The sequence below is a fragment of the Battus philenor genome, unplaced genomic scaffold (assembly GCF_028537555.1).
Source record: "Battus philenor isolate CCGP_79_NKW_IND1 unplaced genomic scaffold, ilBatPhil1.0.hap1 SCAF_20, whole genome shotgun sequence".
Classification (NCBI taxonomy): domain Eukaryota; kingdom Metazoa; phylum Arthropoda; class Insecta; order Lepidoptera; family Papilionidae; genus Battus; species Battus philenor.
In genome coordinates this window covers 9,128,117-9,141,665 of record NW_027181683.1, presented here as the reverse complement: position 1 = coordinate 9,141,665, position 13,549 = coordinate 9,128,117, and the positions used below count along the sequence as shown (strand labels likewise).

The following is a 13,549-nucleotide window of genomic DNA, read 5'->3' as shown; positions in this document are numbered from 1 at the left end:
ACACAAAAATAAAACATGACATAAACGGTAACACACAAAAACAATATTACAGTAAAAGAAGACCATAAACCACGATTCCATAGACTATTTAGCATGATACTTTTTCAAAATGTTAATCAATATTACGGTGCTAGAAACCAAAATATTAATGTAAAAAAGCGAACCCGTATTACAGATTTAAACATAAAGAAATTGTCTCTTCTGACTTTAACGTTACATCTACTTAGATGAATTGATACTGTAATTGATAAACGATCCAGTGAATTGAGACTTAAAGTATCAAGAAAGCTCATTGACCGTAATAATTTTCAATAAAAATTTACACCAATTAGTTGGCTCTAAACATTATTATTACTGGCATGAGCAATCAACGCGTACATAAACAAATAAAAACAAAGAAAAAAACAAAACTGTTTGACCCGACCTTTTGTAGGCGCCGTCAAGAGATGTGAGACCAGAAAGGACCCGGTGTTGAAAAGAGACAGTAGTGCGAACGCTTCTGTATGAGTGAAAGGGTAAATAGATCTTGTAATTAACACAAAGATCTTGCCGAAAAGGGTTTTTTTAGTTTCAATTCTTCAGGGTCATTTGTTTTAATGTTCGAACTTTTCTCGGGTTAGCTCAATAAGAAATTGCCCTGTGAATGGGCAGCGGCGAAAGCGATGCCCAATTAGTTTTTTCTAATCGAATAAAATCTATGAACCATTATTATAATACGGTACATTATAACTGGATGTTCGTTGACCTGTTTCGAACAGACTATTTTAAGACCAGTTTTAAAAGTATTAGGAATATTTTGGAACATTTTTGAATTCATACCGATCTTGTACAATTGATGTAATTGATTGGCCTATTGCCAGATGGATTATCGTTCGCAATATTCATGTGCTCACGCAGTTAAGAGAGAATTTAGTAGGTTTTTTTTATTAAAATCAACTCTTGGAACACAGGCCTTTCCTCGGGACTATTGTTGAATTTTATATAATTTTTAGTAGGATCGGCAAATGTACTGCGGTAAATCCACTACTGGATATAGGCTCTTCACATAAATTTTCAATAAGACCTGTTGGGAACAGCCAGTTTGTAACATCGTTCGACGATGCTATCAAAGTCATCTGTCTATCTCGAACATCCCTGATCCATTGTTACTACTACAGAAACTGAAGCCCCCAGCGGCTATAAGTTTTGCGTGCTTTATGACTTGTCTACTATCAAAACAACTTGCCATTTCTCTGGACTATTTCGGTTAATGGATTATTATCGATGTTAACAGTAATTTTAGTTAGATAAATAATCTTGAACTTTTAATGAAACGTTATAAAAGATATCTAAAATATTAACTTGAGATTCTTCTACCTGTTTAGATCTGAACTCAATTCTTAAGTGGCGAAGTGGGCACGCATGGGAGCCGTGGGCTCGCCTGCATCGACCGGTTAAGGCCGCTTCATTGGATCAATTGACCGTGTCGGCGGCTAAATTGTTTTCCAGAAAACTTACAATACCGAACGAACTCTCGTGACCCGGTGGGAGTGGGCGGTCGCGTTTCGAAATGTCTAAATTTTTTTTTAACTCATAACCGTTACGCATGACTGGGTGTTGCCAAGGTATGCACGAACTGTGGGGTTTATACATTTCAAAACAGATGTTATATGTTTTGTCTGTATGTGCATGATAATATTAAAGTCTCGCTTAACGATGGACATGCAATTGTTATTGTCAATATGACAAATAACCGAGATTGAATACTGCTCGGAATGTATATGCCTCAATCTCAATTTTAAAAATATCTAGAAATTAGTAAATATTCCCAAAATAAATAAAAAAATCGATCTTTATCTAAAATACTATTCATATGTAATAAATTTATGTTTATGAATAATTTATGATAATTAATATAATAATTATTTTTTTTGTCGTAAAAATGATTGTGTTAATTAAATTAAAACGTTCTTAATTCACCGCAGATGTATGGTTAAATTTACGTACTAAATTATAAAAAAATATCTAAGACATTTATTTTTATTTCAGGCTCAGCCAGCGGCAAAATACTAACGGAGCAGCAGAAATCTCTCAAAATTACCCGAATTCAATCCCCTAACAACAAACCCGGCACCCTGAGTTTCACAGATCCCTTTGGGCCTCCCCAGTCATCAGACGGGGGGGGCCCGTCGACCCCACAGCCTGCAATGACCACCCAGGAGGCGTTGGAGCACCAACACCACCATCTGGGAGGCACGCAAACCCCCCATGATATTTCAAATTCGGCAAATTCGACGCCTACAAATGTATCGTCGAAGTCAGCCTTCATTGAGCTACAACAACATGGTTATGGACCATTTAAAGGGGGCTACCAGCATCCCCACCATTTTGGTAGCCCGGGTGGTCAACAAAATCCTCATGAGGCGTCAGGGTTCCCAAGTCCTAGATCATTAGGGTATCCCTTCCCTCCAATGCACCAAAACACTTATGGTTATCACTTAGGTTCTTATGCTCCACAATGTGCCAGTCCGCCTAAAGATGGTGAGTGTAATTTTTTTTTCTTTGATAAAAATGGTTTCATCACCTTTATTTATTGTTCACTTCAGAAGTATTTAAGCTAAATCCAAACCATGTTGTATTAAAATTTTATTACGACACACTTCCAATACAACACAGTTTTGGATAATATTTTTATGTTACAATGTCTGATCAGAGAGACAACTCTCTCTTATATTTATATATTTATATATATCTCTTATATTCTCTTATGATATATGGAAATATTTAATAAAATTACCTCTTCACACATATCAAGATTTTACAACGCGATCACTGTAACATATAGTTAACCTATCTTTGTCCAGTCGCTTAAAACAAAAGAAATGTAAATAAATTAAATAAATATAAAGAGTCTGTAATAATAAATAATTTGTGATAAAACTTTGGAATGTAGATGAGGAAAAGTAGAGATTTAAAGAAAGAAGATTTGCAAGCGAAGACTGGCAGATAGGAAGGAATTAATAAAAGATATTGTGAGAGACGAAAGAGAAAAGAAGACAAGAGAATATAGAATAAAAATGGAAAAACTTATTTTACACAAATTTGTAACGTCTGTGCACCAACAAGGGAGAACGATTGTCCTCCAAAAGGGAGGGGGGAGGGTAATACAAAACATGTTTGTTGTGAAACAATTATTTTCTAAAAAATGAATCAATATCAGATTTTCCATTTTTTCACTTGGAATACTAACGCTGCAATTCAACTTCGCCGTCTACCCTTATATTAACGGTGTAAGTGTTATGATTGATGCATGAAGTTACCGCAGTCCTACCTTTGAGGTGTGAAACTACTTAACGTATAGAAACTAAGCAGTTATGAAATGGGAAAGTTCTTTTTAATTTTTTATTCAAGATGGCTTGGTTTATAAGGACATTAAAGATAATACCAAACAGTTTGAAAATATAGTTTTTTTTTTCGGAAAAAAAGACGCGAATGCACATATAATTAATGCCTGTTTTTATACACAAGTTAGAAAATTGTTTTTCTAGTCAAACCTTCTTGGTGGTCAACTTCAATACTTTAAAGGAGCTCTGACTTTACTTATGAAACGTGTCAGTATTTCGCGATATTGTGCCTATTCACGTACCAAAAAGAAACCGGACATTCAAACACCATCACTTAAATCAAAGCCTCCTTTAGTCACTTTCTAAGACATAAAAACCTTTTTGTCTTATTCTCGATTACCAAAGATTAAAAGAAAAGTTATATTTGTAAAAATATTACACAACTTGCTAATTAACAAATTTTAAATGAATATGACCATAACGTAGACAAAAACATGTTTTTACGTTAAAAAAGCATTTTAATTTTAATAAATTAGAAACGACTTTTTCTTTTTGAAGACATTACTTCAAATGATAAACGTGAGCACGGCTTTATTACTATTTACATAAAGCCAAAAGAAAAGAGATTACGAATTAATGATAAAAAGTTTTTAAAAACAATTTTCACAATGTAACACTGCCAGTGTGTTGGTAGAAATAGTTCTTGAATCTTTGATGAACCGTCCTCCCCATTGTAGTGTTCCGCGTAAATTATACAACAGGCTCAATCGTTGCTATATATCTAAGTTTTTTGGATAAATTTTAGTGAAATGTTTGATTACAATAAAATTTTAGATGCTATTTTATCTACCTAACTAAACTTACCTATGAAATAACATATTAATTATCTGGGGTTAGCCACTATCTGCCGTATTATTCCTATTCAGGTACCTTCCAAAAGATTGAGCGCCATCTGCGCTCTACGCTTCGAATCCGTGGAGATCGCAAATGTTACTGGAACAGTAGAAGTTTGAATTAAAAAATTATGCTTCAGTACACTCATAACTTACCGCAAACTTGATTAAAATATTTGTCATGAAGTTATCGTGTTACAGAATTTAGGACGTTCGAAATTAATTTTAATTATGAACGCGGCTCGTAATTTAAATTTATCGCACATGTCACTTCGATTCGAGATAAGAAAAGACCGAATTACCTAAAAGTATGTCAAAATTACTGTTCCGATCTAAAATTAATGTCGTGCAGCCCAACCGCGGACGGGCGTAAGAAAAATAAAATAAAACATTTCAACACGCGAATATTAAGTAAAAACGGGCCAAGTTGTTTTTTTTGCTGCCAGCTAATATCGTGTAAAGGAAATTAAACCGTAAATTTATACCTTCCGATACACGTTTCCTCGTTACCATCGAGTCCGGCAAGGTCGCTTTTCCAATGCCCGCTGGAATTATAGTTTTCCGAATGTATCGTGATTTCTCCTAGTTTTCCCGTTTCAAGAAGGTCGTTGGTTTTCGTTGCTTTTTGTTGTTCATTGAAATATACTAGTAAATGTTTTTTTAGCATTCCTAGTTGTTTTTTTTGTTAGATTTTTTTTTGGCTTTTAATGTTATTTGTGCTCTCGCGTGATAAGAAGTAATAAGTTTGTTAAGAATTGTTGAAGGTTATGTTACTGTTTTAATTTTTATTTAAGGATAGTTTATAACCGACATGTGTGAACGTTGAAAAACAATTCGTATATAACGTATGAGTCTCGGTTAGCTATGTCTGTTGTATAACTTCATTAGCTTTGTTAGCCCGCGTCATGTGCTCCACTCACGCAATGCACTTTTTAATTCTGTCCCACCGATGACAAACAGTCTCACAATTTGACACAAAACAAATTACGTTGAATAAAATTTTAAAAACTTTGATCGTGTTTCATTTTGGTATAAAGAAATTGTTGTAGCGCTATGGAGATGTATTTTAATAAAAATAAAATGTATATGTCTTTACATAAATTACCAGTTTGTAACAATAAAATGTGTGGAAGCCTAATTTGGCGTAACATTCATACATACTCCCATACATATATAAAAAAATATTCACTATTTAGATTTACAGAAAATATTATTTCATAATACTGATTAAAATTTAAAAATAGTAAGTTTTATTTAAATATATATAAATATCACATTTACTAATAAACTTTTTTCATGGCACAATACACAGATTTAATAGAAATATACGTTTTAATGACAAATGTATTAACTTTAACAAGAATAATAACTACTGACGAGGAACATTTTCTTGGTACTTGGAACATTCTCCTTATTAATACTTTTCTATAAAGTGCACATTTTGTTAAGGTTTTTATAATAAATTATTTGACAGAAAACAGATTACAACAATTGATATTAAAGATATAAACACAAATTACAGAGTAATAACCCAACCGCTGTTGGGTTCGGAAGGTTCTAGAGTGTTGATAGCGAGCCGGTAGACGTGGCAACAGTAGACCCCCTACTCGGTGAACCAATGGCAGTCAAGGTCGCGGTAAATCCCTGGCTGCGGATAGCGCAAGACTTACGAAATATAGGCGATAGTGTTCGAAAAAGTAATTTACAAGTAAAGTTAGTATGAACACTAATAAAATCATCGTAACATTCATTCAAATATACAATAATATGTGCATAAAATTTAAGACATATGAATCTTTGAGGATAAAGAGTTTTAGTCGTTTGTAAAATGAATTTGTTTTATTCTTCTGACCACAATGAGGAAGAAATCTACATCTACAACACATACTGTATTCAAATATTTAGTTCCAATAAAATAGCCCAATAATAATTAAAATACACAATATTTATTAAAAAATAATAAACTGTAAATGATCATTATCACCATCATCTCTGCCGTAGGATGTTCACAGCTGAATATAAGTTTCTTACATAGTATTTAATGGAATCAGGCGTTACCTCGCGGAAGTCCATCCTAAGTAAAAAAAAGGACCAATATTTAGCCACTTCCGCACATGCAGTGGTAGTCGTGCAACAAAATGCACCGCCCGCCAGCCCGCTGATAAATGCGTATGCGGCAAACAATGCGAATCACACAACCGCCACCGCCAAATTACTCAACACGTGTTTCACCCCTCCACGGGGCATCTTCAGGAGTTATGTTACACCGATTAGTGCCAAACACAGAGTTTTTTCTTACATAGGTTTCTATCATAATAAGGTCGTGTGAACGTTCTATGCTGCGCTTTCGGTTCCGTTGTGTCCACTCCAGCTCTTAAGCCATCTGTTCTACGTACTATGTGGCCTGCCACTGCCACTTGAACTTGCCTATACGTCGGACTACATAAGTTACTTTCGTATACATTTATGAAAATATATTGGTTGCAATTTTAATGGGCTCAAACATATAAGAGTTTATGTGGTTTGCTATTCATCAAAAAAGTTGTTGACATCATGTGGACAGAGTTCTAATTCATTCACACGTATTATGCAAATCAGAGAAACAGGAACATCGAGTTGCATTAAGTAGACAGGTCAGCTTGTATTAAAAACAGTTAATTGTATAATAGGTTCAGGTCCATTGGCATTACAAAACGGTCGTTGTTTCATTCGATTTTTTATTACACCCACAACGATGGCCGCTGATGCATTTTTCTAAATGTCATTTAAGCTTTGAATATAATAGATATGAAATGAATTTCGTAAAGGAGTGGGCGCCATGTTCATAAATTATTAATATTGTTGTTAACAAAAAAAGGACACACATTTACGTCAAACGGTCAATGAACTCAACGAAAAGCAAAAAAAATGACGTATGCGTTTTTAATTAATTTTATTGTTATGAATTTGTTAATAATCACACTCTAATTAAACGTTACTCATTTATAAATATGAAGTGTAAATAATTATACAATATTTATAATAAATTTTTACGTATGGATAGATTAAATTTTTGGAATAAATAATTTTTTATTTATTCTATACTACTGACAACTTTAACATGGTCACCGTGTAAGTAGACATTGTGTGTTGGCTCGTGGTCCTCCAGAACCCCAGCGGCTACCTGATCTTTGAGCAATCTGATACAAGCATTACCATATTAAAAGCTAAGTTGCTTTAAATGTTTTTATTTGACCATAGATATTGTTTTTCAAGTCTAAACAAAATACAATATAAAAAAGAGATACAGTACGATCATGCAATGTGGTCATCCTTCACAAAAGTATAAACAAATTTAAAGATTCACGTGCGTGTTGTGCAACATATCGTTAGCTCGACTTTTACTCAGTTGCCTTGATTCGGTGATGCAAACATACGGTCACGCGAACTTTTCGTTTATCATTACCAGGAGTTCATCATTAATGTTTGTCACTGACGAATGTTGTGCGTTAATGCATTTATAGCTTCACCGGGCTTGAGTTAGTATCTGAACACACTTAGTTTAGAACTTCTTACCTAAGTTCGGGGATATTTAATGGAAGCAGGCGTTACCTCGCGGAAGTCCATCCTAAGTAAGAAAAGGAATGTTTCGGTTGTGTGATTCGCATTGATTGCTGCATACGCATTTATCAGCGGGCTGGCGGGCGGTGCTCTTTGTTGCACGACTAACACTGAATGTGCGGAAGTGGCTAAATATTGGTCCTTTTCTTACTAAGTTCGGGGATTCTCTCCGAGAGTCTTGGCTTAGGTCGTTACTAACATTTATAACCAAATTGCATTTGCGAGTACAGAAAACATTTATTTATTATAGAACTTCATACACTATTTAAGTTCAAGGATAATTTACTAAGACACCAGTAAAATTGTATAGATCATATTTATGTCAGACATCGAACACAGAAGGTGTACATAGCGAAGCTTGGTACTGTATATATATTTATTGCTTGTGGGAGCTCGCAGATACATTCAAATAGAATGGAAATAAAACAAGTCACTGTTTTCCTTAAGAACGCATTTATAAATTTACCGAACTTGACATGGCCAAGTATTAAGACCGCTTACCATAGCTTCTCTTTATATTTAAGTACTATAATTAAGTTATCAGATTTGGAGATCGTAAAAATTTCAGATAGCTTAAATGAATAATCCACGGAGCGACTAGGGGAAAGATCTAAAATTGATAGAAAGAAGCCTTGCTAGAGTTTGATTATTTCTCCCAGCGATAACGGTTCTTGCTGAAGTGGTGGTATAGCTACCTACCAAATCCAAGAGGGCTGGCCTTTTATTCGTAATGCCGAGGTCCCCTAGAAGGGGTCCTATACTCCATGGAGCGTCCACCGAAGCGATTTAAAAGTACAACGAAGACGGAACGGAAGGCTTCGTCACCTTAAAAGAGGTTCAGGCTCTGTGCACTCTTAAACCTGCAGAAACAGCAAATTCCATTTGAGCAGCAGGCAGCTAAGTAAAGAAAATCCAAAATTGATGGATATAATACTCATTGAATTATGACCGTACATCGATCTCTCATATTTTTCTTATAAATAAAAATACATAGCAACGCTATAATTTCATGTTAGTTAACAGCTAATAACGTAACGAAATTAATAATAGCTATAATCAGTACAATACAAACAACAGTTCATAACGCACAGAGTAAATAACCCGCTAGACTTTTTTATGATTATGACAAATTGCCACAGTTAATCTTGCGGTCTTTTGTGTTTACACTAATTTAATTTTATGTTTATTTAATTACCTTGTAACATTGGCCAATTATGACGTCTCTAGTGAGTTTTATGTGTACGAGTTTTTTTTTGTTTATTTTACACTTACATGAACGAAAGGGTTCAATTAAATACAAGCGTATTAAATGCTAAAAATGTAGCGCCATTATTTTAGTGTAAATTTTAGGCGGGTTTTTAATGTATGCTAAATTATTTCGTCATTGTACCTGATGATAAATGATACAGGAGCGTTTTTTTCTATTTTAAAAATTATCCCCAATATTATCATAAACAGATTGTTGCTCTACACAAGAGATTAACAAAACCGTAACTCGCGAGCTACATATTCCTCTAAAACTAATATATTTTTTTTACTATTACAATTAATAATAAGATCTTTTTGCCTCGGATCTTTTCTGATATATTTGTTGCGCAAGATGTTACGCTATCTGTGCTGCTCATCGATGGTGTGAATCGTTCGGCTACTGTGGTACAGAGCATGGTTTGGACCTGATCGGACCATCACTTGGGGCTGCGGTTCATGGTCACTGTCCATCCACTATTCTGATGATGAAAAGTTTTGCCAAGTTGGCAGTGTGCCAGTTCAAATGTCCACCGACTTTTCACTATATGCACGAAGCAACTGATAACTCATAAAAATGTTAAAAAATTAGTTAACAAAATATAACTTTAAAACTTGATTGTAAACAGTTTCAAAATATTACGTCTGTTCTTCCTAGCTACGTGGCTCAAAAATTCCAGTGCTCGGCGAAAGCAGACTTAAGAAAGCCTAGTGTTTATTTTGAAATATTTATTGTTTATTGCAGTCCCAGGTATTAGCAGTATCTTTTCCCATTAAGTCTAATAATCTCATAATTAAATATTGTATTTTTATAAGGCATAAAGAAGAAAACGACAAATACAAATTCCAAAAATCTTTATTCAACATAAGAAAGATTAGATCCTTTAATGACGTCCAGATGAGTCTCATCTGTACGAATATTTCTTTCATACCTTAGAAGACACTAAATAAACTGTGCAGGACTATGTATTTTTTTAAAAGAATTTAATATTATAAATATAATAAACATTGCACTAGCCTGAGTTCGTCACATATTATTCGCAAGGTATACTATCATCTATGAAGTAAGTTAGAGTGTAAAGCTTGTCTACAATGTTAGTAAATTAATAAGAATTACAAAGAAGTTTTTATTGGAACTATTTCTTCAATAACATTCCCTATTTCGTAATCGTAAGTTAAGAAGTATTTTTTAAGCGGTCGTGCAAAAAGTTTGTGTAACAAATAGCGTTTCGATTCCTGGTATTAAAACTAAATGCTTCTAGTATGACGCCAAAATATCTATTGAAATATTTTGTTCGACTGAGCGTGCTGGTATTTTATGACACACGGTGACAAACAGAGGTGGCCTATGTTCGCTTTTGCTAATGGAAAGGAAAATACATTTTTGTAAAATATATTTTTATGACAGTTTTAGTAAATTCGGGAGGCTTAGGCAGTTACAGAAAAGAAAGAGTAAGCCTAAACCTTGTTTACGTAACTTAGTTTAGGGATTCCTTGGGATCCTCGGGAAGACAGTCATATCACATAAAAATAGGATTGAGGCCTGTATTTTACAGATATGCCTAAATTTGTTTTTCAAAAGCATCAGCAAGGAGCAGCCTATATCCAGGGTCTTTCAACGACCTTAACTATATAATTTATTCATCTTACGAACAAGTAACTTAATGGCATACCTAAGAAACACTATCAGAAACGGACGTTAGTAAACATAAAGTATGGATGATATTCCCCTGGCCTTAGGATAATACTGGACTGGAGTAGCAGTGAATAAAGCACAGTAAAGAGAACATGATGAAGCGAAGAGTCATGGTATATTGAAAGATATAAAATAATTTGACAAAATTGTAGTTTATACGTAGCTAGTCGCCCCACGCCCGCTTCTCGCAGATCGCACTATTTTATACAGATGTTATTTCATAAAACCAATTGTAAATCATTCTTAACAAGTAAAACAAAATTCTAATCAATTTTTATACCCATAAGAGAGATAATTTGAAAATATATTTTTTTTAATGAGCGCTTTTTCAACCCACACTGCGGGTGAAATTTCATGAAATTCGTTCTTAGCTGATCTTTTCTCAGAAAAAAAATATTTTTAGTAAATTTAAAGTTTTCACATTATATTTCTAGAGATATCGTGATGAGTCAGTGCACAAGTGAAAACTTTTTATACATACAGACAGATAAAGAAAAGGCTTTATTATTGTTATGTTAATCCAATTAGTTTAAAGTCGTGGCTGAGTTTAGAGGGATCTCTATATTAAAGCAAAATAAACTATGGGTACATAAAGTTAAATATTTTTTGCAGTGAATATAAAAGTGAAAGTGGTTAAGGTAATAACAGCCGTAGATGCAAACATGCATCTTGCTAGTTTCTGCTGTCAGACACAGGTATATAAAAAGGTGCACAAGAACCGTGCACATAGATACACATAAACCTTATAACAGACAATAAATCATAGGAATCGAGCGCCACAACGTGTTGGAGTCGAGCTATTATTTACATACTAATGTTTCCGACTTAAGAAATCAAAGTGGAAACTCGGCGATAGAAAGCCATCAAACAACTGTTCCCGTATTGCCGCGGGTTGCGTAAAAAGAAATGTTTAATAACACGATTCGGGGTTCGGTCTTTTAATTATTGCCTCGCGTTGAAATTTTAACGTTTTTCGTAGAAAAACTCTCGCCCCGAGCGAGCCTTGGCACGTGTGCGGTACATGTGTGTGGACAAGTGCTTAACATTTAATATTTAATTATTTAACAATTAATTTATAAACATACCGGATTTCGGTAATTGATTATCTTTTCATCACTTAGGTGGATAAATACCTTTTTAAGGACATCGATGTTATATGCAGACCGCTTCCAAACGTTCATGTTCGAAATCAGATGTACAGCAGTGTCTGCGACCGAAATGATGATAATGATGGACTTTGTTAGTTTAAAAATGTCCCGTAAGAAATTACAATATAGAAATCGTTTAGATTTAAATTGTTTTGGACTTTTTCAACGTCATAAATTCACTTAATAAATTGTTTTAAATAGTATATGCATATTACATACAAGTACATAAATTTTAATAAGTAGTGAAATTTTCTTGATAGTGTTGTTTTAGTTTGTGTTTATTTATTTGAGTTTAAAGTTTTAGAAATAAACTTATGTTATAAATTTTATTTTGTTCTTTAGTCTTAAAAATTTTTATATCGCGGAACAGAAATATAGTTCGCAGTCAAGAACCGCGTCTTGAAATTACATTATTACATATATGTTAATCTTTATAAATGTAATCCTTATATGTCATTTTTATTTGATTCTTGCGAACTATATATTTTAATGAAATAAATTAATCACTTTTCATTGTGACATTACACTGTTCTCAAAATGAGTATTAAGATTGGGATCAGATTCGTCTCAAAAGGGTTCCTTAGGCGAAGAATAAGACACACCTTCCAGTTCTAAGACGCTTATCGATTCCAAAACAGACGGAAACTTTTATATACAATCACGAACAAAAATGAATCAGAATTTAAGTGAATATGGCAAAAACTTTGCTTTTAACATGACAAAATGGCAGTATTGAATATGTCAATACTGACTGACGAGTGGTGTGCATTTTTTTCGTTATAAATTATGTTAAGTTATTCGTCTTGCCCTTTATAAGGGCATGTGGTGTGTCTACCCGTGGTCTTGAAATACAAAGTTTGCGTTCGCAAACTAAATATATAAAAAGGCACATCTAAGTAACTGAGTTATTTAAATGTAGTGCCCTAAAACAGGAACATAGTAATGGAAAAGAAACAGTGAGTGGAAATTAAAAATAAAAAGACTGGTGGAATGAAACTTTCTGATGGAAATTCTCAGTAATTTTATTGCAATGAATACGACGATATAGTTAAGTCGCAGGAAGTTGTGTCAATTTTTGAGGGAGATCTATGTCTTGTTATGTACATCTATCAGTTGATACGACGATGATGATTATGATGATGAAATAAAATCTACTATCAATAACTTCATAAAAATTAAATTCACTTTTAAACGCGTATTATTTATTACAATGAGAGCATTTTAAGTTATTATATTATTACACTGTTAAATAAGTAATCAGCTTAAAGCTAGATTCAAAAGATGAAATGATTTGCAATGATTTATGTCATATATAAATAGTTATGGATCTACAGATGTCTTATAAATCTCTCTTCCTTGAGGCCGCATATATACATAATCACTGACGTCATAGTGAGTACAATTTTGTGTTACAAAATCGTGTTATTGTATCGCGCCGTAATAGTGTATTAGCGTAAAGATAATAGTGAATCATTATTAGCAGTCGAGTAAGCCACGCCCCTTGACCAATTCATTTTCTCAGCTGTCTCTTAAACTGTAAAGGTCGTATCCGTTTTGAAAGGCCTTGACGAAACCGATGACGTGCTCTTTACACACTATCCTATCCTTTGCTTTTCACAGCGTGGTAGTAATTAAGAGTCCATT

At 33.7% G+C, this 13,549-nt stretch overlaps 1 protein-coding gene across 1 annotated transcript in view; it reads left to right on the top strand.

The window, feature by feature from the left end:
• Positions 1-2,087: 2,087 nt before the first annotated feature.
• Positions 2,088-13,549, top strand: part of LOC137922634 (homeotic protein distal-less-like) — a 111,172-nt gene continuing 99,710 nt past the window's right edge. Inside the window, exon 1 of the mRNA XM_068765627.1 lies at positions 2,088-2,520. Within this exon, the coding sequence (XP_068621728.1) occupies positions 2,187-2,520 (334 nt within the window). The 5' untranslated portion in view covers positions 2,088-2,186. The remainder of the gene's footprint in view (positions 2,521-13,549) is intronic.